Genomic DNA, 8,512 nt, shown 5'->3' with positions numbered 1-8,512 from the left:
ATAACAATTTAAGAAAAAGTAAACCATTATAGGTTAAAGTACGGCCTTCAACACGGAGCCTTGGCTCACACCGAACAACAAGCTATAAAGGGCCCCAAAATTACTAGTGTAAAACCATTCAAACGGGAAAACCAACGGTCTAATCTATATAAACAAAACGAGAAACGAGAAACACCTACTATATTACATAAACAAACGACAGCTACTGTACATCAGATTCCTGACTTAGGACAGGTGCAAACATTTGCAGCGGGATTAAACGTTTTAATGGATCCAAACATCCTCCCTTTTTCTGAAACAATAGCATAACATCACAACATAGAAAAACATACGATAAAATATCAATTGGCAGACTTAACTCAATCAAAAAAAACAAGTCTTAATAGTTAAATACATATAAAAAAAAAGACGACGTGGTATGATTGCCAACTCTCCATAAGAGACTAAAATAAAACAGAAATTAACAACTATAATAGTTCACCGTACGGCCTTCAACATTGAGCAAAGCCAATACAGCATAGTCAGGCCCCGAAATGACAATGTCAAACAATTCAAACGAGAAAACTAACGGCCTTTTACATAAAATGAACGAAAAACAAATATGTAACACATTAACAAACGACAAGCACTATATTAAAGGCTGCTGACTTGGGACAGGCAAATAATACATAATGTGGCGAGGTTTAACATGTTAGCGGATTGCAATTGATGATAATACATAAAAAATATTATTTGAGAATAAACACTTATATTTTAATCAAAAACATATTTGAAAACGGATGATTACGTTATATTGCATATTTGATTGATATCTAATCATCAATTCTTGAATCAGTTCAAAATTTTCACTTTGAGTAATTTAATCGACTGAAGTGGACACAAACAAGTAAGTGTTTTAAAAGTGTCAAAAATCTATAATCAGGTGCACTTCAAATTTGAGGCCTAAATTAACTTTTACCGGACCTTCTCCTTTAAAACTATGGTTGTCGTTTGTTTATGTGTTACATATTTGTTTTTCGTTCATTGTTTTTAACATAAATAAGGCCGTTAGTTTTCTCCTTTGAATTGTTTTACATTGTTTTATCGGGGCCTTTTATAGCTGACTATGCGGTATGGGCTTTGCTCATTGTTGAAGGCCGTACGGTGACCTATAGTTGTTAATGTTTGTGTCATTTTGGTCTTTTGTGGATAGTTGTCTCATTGGCAATCATACCACATCTTCTTTTTTATATCTTTTCCTTTAAAACTATAAGCCAAGTACTGTGAGAACCAATCTTGATGATTAATTGGTTTGAGATATCGGTCCTGGCTTTGGAGGTGAACAATATTTTGAAAAAAAATAATGACAGACAACCGACTAACGGACATCTTAGTGTACAGAATTGCAAGATAGATCAAGGGAAACTAATTATAGCGAAAAAGCAAAGCAAATTATGATCAAATTAAAGAGTTGATAACATTATGAAGGAATACTATGTAAAGGGTGAAATAACATTGTAACTTTCATATATCAGCCTCAGCGGTGTCGAGGTAACGTGTTTGTCTCTAGTGCGGGAGGCCTTGGCTTTGAACCCCGTCCTGGTCAAACTAAAGACTTAAAATTAGTATTTGTTGCTCCTCCGCTAAGCACATGGCATTAATTAAGGACTGAGAGCAAAAACTAGTCGGCTCTGAGTTAGAAGTATGCGTCGGATAAGGTGGCATGTCTCCATGTGGACGTTTACCTGTGAACTCGCGTCTCGTCAAGAACACTTGCGACTCTTTGAGAGTCCGAAATGACCTGTTGTAAGACTGGGTTTCTGTTCTTATGTAATATACCCTAATTTTCAAGTGGCATTACTATCCTATAATATCGGACGATCCCCTATAGCAGGACATACCTATTGCATTTATTGTTAAATTGTTCTCGTCCGGACATGTATAAAATATTTACCGATGGAAGACAAGTGAAGCACACAAAAGCATCAATCAACTATTGATAAAAAGCTAACAAAACTCTGTTTAAGAAATATTTTATATAACAAAAACAAATTGTAAATCATACAAAAATAAATATATTGAAAAATGAAATCTGTCACTTGTGTTCCCAAAATTGATGTTTCACCTTGAACTTGCATTGATGTGTGAACTATGATCATGTGTTGGAGGTCTCACTTTGACTTCAATATAAAGCACAAACATCAAATCACTGTTCCTTTGCTTTTGAGTTTTTTCAGTTTGGTCATAGGATTTGTGTACTAGTAATGAACTCCTTCTTTTACATATAAATATAATGATCTTTGGAATTCACAGAGTACGACGATGACATAATGATTAAATATAGTGGTCTTATATATATATAAAATCAGTATTAAGCAAATGAGATTACCAAAATTATAGTTATAAGCAATTGTTAGTTTTACATTCTATCGTAACCGGCATCACTTTTTCTGCATTTTAAAAAGTAAACAATCATTATTATAACAACTGATACACCGACACCTAAAACTATTCCTCCCACAAAACTTGCACCATTAAATTTATACTTCTTTGTAGTGGTCGGCATTGCATGTGTTGTTGGATGTGGCTTCGTTTTTGGAGTTGACACTGGTGTAGACATATTACTTGGGCGAGTTGAAGGTTCCACTGTCACATTGGGGTTTTTAGTTGTTGGTTCTACTGTGACATTTGGGCTTGTGGTCGTTGGTTCTACTGTGACATTGGGATTTTTTGTTGTTGGTTCTACTGTCATATTTGGGTTTTTCGTTGTTGGTTCCAGTGTCACGTTAGTTGCCTTAGTTACGGGTTCCATCGTAATATTTGAATTTTGAGTTGTTGGCTCTATAGTAATGTTAGAATGTGCCGTTGTTGGTTCTTTCGTGATATTTGGAGTTATCGTTGTTTGAATGGTAACATTGGCGAGTTCGGTTGTCTGACCAGTAATGTTTGAGTCTCTTGTAGTCGTTGCAGAACTAGCTGACGTGTTTTGGTCGGTTGCTGTCTGACTGACAGTTGCTGATTCAATGTCATTGACATTCTTCGACACTGAAAGATACAAAATATACTGAAGATAATTGTAATCTCAACTGATTGGTTAACCATAAATCTATAAAACAAGTCTTTGTCAGTGATCGCTGTGTCTTTTTGTCCCTTCTTTATACAAGTATTTTATTACTCTAATTTTTTTTTTAAAGTTTTTGCATTAAAATATTTCAATCTTTACATATTTTAATGTATAAGAATAGTACCATGAACACTTTCACTAAACATTTCTACATATTTGTTAATTTTAATATACTTTTCTGACCTATTTACACTCATTTTTTTTATCTATTTGTTTTATGATAAATCAACGACTTCCCTTTTCCTCCGGAAATTTTAGTTTTTTTTCATAAACTTGTATTTTAAAAACATAGGCAATTATCTTCTCATAATACTTTTTATCCATGCTCTATCAAAACATAATTCTTTTTATGTGAATTTAAATTTTACTGATAAAAGTCACGTGAATTTATCTTTTTTAAAGAACCAGCTAGAGTTGTTTAAATTCCCAAAACGAGTTATCAACTGAATTTTAAGAGAATTGGCATGTTATTAATTTGTTTGAGATCAATATTCAAATAGTATTCTTCTTGGAAATACACCCTTTTATATAACCGCATACAAAATATGTTATATCCAAGTTTATATATAGAAATTAAACGAATAGCAGTATATTATTTTAACAGTTTGAAATTGATATTGAAAATTTACAACGATAACCTTTAAATAAGGAAGTAATCAAATAAAATTATAGTCAGGAAGAATAAAAATAGCGTTTTGCACAATTATATGAATTTTTTAAAATGTTCAAATATGACCTACCAATTCCAGGTTTAGAATTTACTGCTGCAAAGAATATAACCACTAGCAATATGGTGCTCCTATATGTAACGTCCATCGTCGATCTTAAGGATTACAGGAGGACACTGTTAAAACTGATATTTTCTGAAAACTACAAAAGCTTGTGAAGACGGAAGAGATATACATAGCTATTTAAGTGTTTTACTAAGGTCACATGAGTTTATCATATGTATATGAATAACTATCACATACCAATAACGGATGACGTCAAGTATCGATTGGAAAATCAAAACTTGAAGGATCGGTTGTCCGCTAAGTGGGTCAAGTAAAGTTAAACGAATTGAATTATTAATTATTAGAACACTTTTATGATTTAATATAAGTCAGGCCATGGAAGTGTTATATTCAATATAAATACTTACATGGTCATACGATCTTTTGCTTGCTACACTCAGTGACTGAAACCAGTCGATTTTAAATAGTAACAGTTTTTTATCAACATTTTACTAAATTGATTCAATTGCCCTCCCCCTTTTTTTCATTTTATTAAGCTTTCTTTGTCATCACTTTTATTAAATGTTCATGCATGTTCATTAAAACAAGTCAATACCAGAAGTCTAGCAATTTTTTTTTAAATACCAGTCCAACAGAAAAGAGATTTTTGATTATCATTTTTTAAATTTTCATAGTTTTTAACTAACTTCACTGAAACATTAACAATTGTTAAAAGTTTATTTTAAACAGAATATGTAATGAAGTGCCGGAAAACGAACTATTTAAAGTATAACGAAGAGATGACAATAAAGACAACTAGTACCTGTGTTTAAGAGGAAGAGAAGTATATAATATTTGACAAACATTAAAGTGAGATATATAGTTGGAAAACTTCCTTCCTCAAAACCGACCGCTCATGACGAATTAGCTAATTATTCAAAACTGAAAACACGTTTGAAAGAGAAAGTCACTGCATTTATTTGTTCTCTATTCCTGCCATGCAATAATGCCATTTTAGCGGTATATTTAACATTGCCCTAAAGCGCGAGGTTTGGCTAGCCACAAAGCCAGACTCAACCCACCATTTTTTCATAAAATGTCCTGTACCAAGTCAAGAATATGGTAGTTGTTATCTAATGGTTCTTTTCTATGAACGTTGCATTGTCGTTTGTTTTTGTTGCACTCCATGGCCAGTGTGTATGTTGTTTCATTTTTTTCCTCTTATAGTTTATGTGTGTCCATCGGTTTGAGTTTGTAGCCGGGATTTGTTTTCTCTCAATCGATCCATTGCCAATTAGAAACAAAATCTTGTCTCTAGCAAACGTTATTGTAAAAGATATATGTGTCACCACAAATGCTTCACTCAGCAATGTAGGATTCGGTTGGGGTGGTGTGGAACTGAATATTTCTCACTGATTGAGATTGGAAAACAATTTTATGACGGATACATACAATTCAGGACTTACATACTAGTATGTTACTGTATATAGAATAGAACTAAAATTGAGAAAGAAAATGGGGAATGTGAGACAGCGACAACTGCATGTTATAAAACGCGTCTGTTGTTAATGCAAATTTAATTTGGGTATCATAAATGGAAATTTCACAATTGGACTACACCTGAATACAGTTTACAGTCCGAATTTCGACAGGATTTGTTCATCCTATATGATACTGATTATCAAGGTGAATAGTATTTCGTTCATTTATCATTAATTAAAGATAAAATATGTTTCCTTGATAAATAAAAGATTGTTAAAATCGGTGTAAAAGTCCTCTCAGAGGAGTAGTCTACCCTTGACATAATGATAAAGAAAAATGACATTGCACAACTTGACGACATGTTGATAATGATAACATAAAAGCAAATAACACACATTTAAATCATCAGGTTTATTTTAGCAACTGAAATCCAAAAGTACATCACCAATAACAGAACTAGTAATACGACAAAAAATCTGGTAATTTTATATCAAACTGGGATCCTTGGCCAATGTTAGTGAATCGGACTACTAACACAAAGGTTCCTGATTCGATTCCCGTTCCGGGATGAACAAATCTGGGACTGAATTTCCCTGAATTTTGGGCTCTCCCTTGACACCATTTGCGAGTATGCTCTTGAGGAAACGATGATAGTCCGTTGGAAGGGGACAATAAATAGCTGACCCGTGTTAAGAGAGAGCCATATCTTTCACGTTAGAGACACCCTTTATGATTTTGAAAAAGAGTAGAATATTATGCCTCTACAAGGCAACACTCGCACCTGCAAAGTGGAAAGGGATTAATACAAGTTGCAAAACTTGTTTCTAAATCCACTATAAATGAATATGTTTAAACTAAATGTTCACTCTTCAACCAGCAGTAAGTTTGCCATGATATCTATTACAGAATTATTTCATTGTAATTTAAAAGTCGGAGCCCCATTCAAATGGATTGATCGTCCAAAAAAGGGGGTGTAACCCCTGGACCCCCCCCTTTGCCATTGGATCCGCCACTGGAAGGGAACTTTGAGGATACCCTTGTATTCATTTAAATAAAAAGTTTCGTTATACTCCGTATGCGTTTAACGAAATCAGAGTTCTATATTTTAATAAGACTGCAGAAGATCTATATTTTAATTAGACTGCAGATCTATATTTTAATTAGACTGCAGATCTAAATTTAAATTAGACTGCAGATCTATATTTTAATCAGACTGCAGATCTTCCTAACCGTAAATGCATATGTGATAGACTTCATGTAGCTGTAAATATATGTATGTTTCAATAGATAATCCTGTATGTGCACTAAGACTTCCCTATGAGAGGTCAACATTCAGGTGTTTGTTTCGAGATTAAAATTTAGTCTCCTTCCTTATTGCAGTCTAAATCAGCTTGTTAAATTTAAAATTAAATATCTTCACTTTATATAGTTTTTTAATATTCAACATCCTTCAGTTACCATGGATTGGCCTTGTGTCGACCTCGATTAAACTTATCCTGTCGCGGATAATCCTTTGTTATTTTTTATAGTTAGTTCTTATGTTATACTGTTATACCACTGTCGCAGGTTAGGGGGAGGGTTGGGATCCCGCTAACATGTTTAACCCCGTCACATTATGTATGTATGTGCCTGTGTCAAGTCAAGAGCCTGTAAATCAGTGGTTGTCGTTTGTTTATGTGTTACAAATTTTTGTTCGTCCATTTTTTGTTCATAAATAAGGCCCGCGTTAGTTTTCTCGTTTTACATTGTCATTTCGGGGCCTTTTTGTAGCTGACTATGCGGTATGGGCTTTGTTCATTGTTGAAGACCGTACGGTGACCTATAGTTGCTTTTGTTATTGTTAATTTCTGCGTCGTTTTGGTATATTGTGAAGAGTTGTCTTATTTGCAATCATAACGCATCTTCATTTTTTTATATTTACTGAGGCCCCTGATACGGGTGTCCAAATAATCACATAGTCACAAATATTTTGCCAATATAATCACATACCCGGTAATCATTAATCATTTCGTTTTAACCGAGATAATCAATTGATAAAACAAAACAGTCCTAAATTATCAAATATACATGAAATAAATGGGTTTTATAATCAAATAATCACTATAAATCATACAAAGAAATCACATGATCAAAAACACCATGAGGAGGCTCGTCACTGTATGTTATTATGAGACGTACATATATTTTACTTTTAAAACAGATCACAAGTCTTTTGAAGAAACATAGTAAATTAATCATTTATTTAGAAAAACAAACCGATTCAGTAAAATACCTTTTTAGGAATTATATCTGTATTTCCCAGGGCTAAGAAATATAATTTCCACCGATGGCAGCCGTCTTTAATTTCGTATTGAAAATTTTAGATGTTAGGAATCTGATCATCACTGCAAAATACTGATTCAATCAATAAAAGAAAATAAATATGATTTAGGAGAATGTCTGTCCTACCATTTTCGTAATATACCATGGTGAATCAAATGGTTAAACAATATAGAATCATCGGAAATAATTTATAGTTCACCCAAACTTAAAATGGAATACACAGGGAGTACACAAATCATTGCTGACAATTTTGTTTAAGAAGCCTTATATTGTAGGTGAGACATCTCCAAGTGAAAATATAGACCAAGGATCTGTTTTAAATACTCACTTGGGTATTAAATACACAAAGCAATCATTGGCGGATTCGGGGGTTGGAACCCCCCCCCCCCCCCCTTATTACTCTGGGTTGGGACCCCCCTTTTTTAAATGGTTGGAATCGCCCCTGGCAATAAACTTTTTATTAGATGCCAAACACATTTTTCAGTTGCACAAGAATTATCGTTGTATTCAACCTAAAAATGCCGCAATGAGATTTCTTGGTGCATATGAAAACTCTGTTTTGGCCAAAATATTTCAAATTGAAGGGAATGTAATGTGCTGGAATGCCGATAAAATAATTCTTGATAACAACATTAATTTTGGTGCGGAAGATACTGCATAAAAGATTGTATTCATGTGCTCTGGAAAGATCAGCAGTTCCTGCTAAACATGTGACACCTATAAGCTTATTTTGTAAAGTGTACTTATACTTTTATATTAAAAAAAATCTTCAAAGAACACTAGACGTAAGTTTAAGTTTAAACGAACGTGCAGGAAAGTTTATCCGTGTAAAAGGCGAAAAAGATTTACTGGGAGGCATCTTAAATAAGAAATATCGTGACTTTAATTGAGA

The 8,512-nt window shown here is 33.4% G+C and overlaps 1 protein-coding gene across 1 annotated transcript; it reads right to left on the bottom strand.

The window, feature by feature from the left end:
- Positions 1 to 1,996: 1,996 nt before the first annotated feature.
- On the bottom strand, positions 1,997 to 4,043 carry LOC134687235 (salivary glue protein Sgs-3-like). Its single transcript, XM_063547371.1, has 2 exons — positions 3,844 to 4,043; positions 1,997 to 3,024 (listed from the first exon to the last, which is right to left on the bottom strand). The coding sequence occupies exons 1-2, from the start codon at positions 3,917 to 3,919 to the stop codon at positions 2,399 to 2,401; spliced, it is 702 nt and encodes a 233-aa protein (XP_063403441.1). The 5' UTR covers positions 3,920 to 4,043; the 3' UTR covers positions 1,997 to 2,398.
- Between the last annotated feature and the right edge of the window lie 4,469 nt (positions 4,044 to 8,512).

The sequence above is a fragment of the Mytilus trossulus genome, chromosome 10 (genome assembly GCF_036588685.1).
Source record: "Mytilus trossulus isolate FHL-02 chromosome 10, PNRI_Mtr1.1.1.hap1, whole genome shotgun sequence".
Lineage (NCBI taxonomy): Eukaryota > Metazoa > Mollusca > Bivalvia > Mytilida > Mytilidae > Mytilus > Mytilus trossulus.
Note: the sequence above shows the minus strand (reverse complement) of the source record. Positions and strands in the feature narration are given on the sequence as shown.

Coding starts and splice junctions, on each gene's coding strand:
- LOC134687235 (XM_063547371.1), bottom strand. CDS start 3,919: ATGGACGTTACATATAGGAGCACCATATTGCTAGTGGTTATATTCTTT. Junction 3,025..3,843: donor AAATTCTAAACCTGGAATTG/GTAGGTCATATT, acceptor TGTATCTTTCAG/TGTCGAAGAATGTCAATGAC.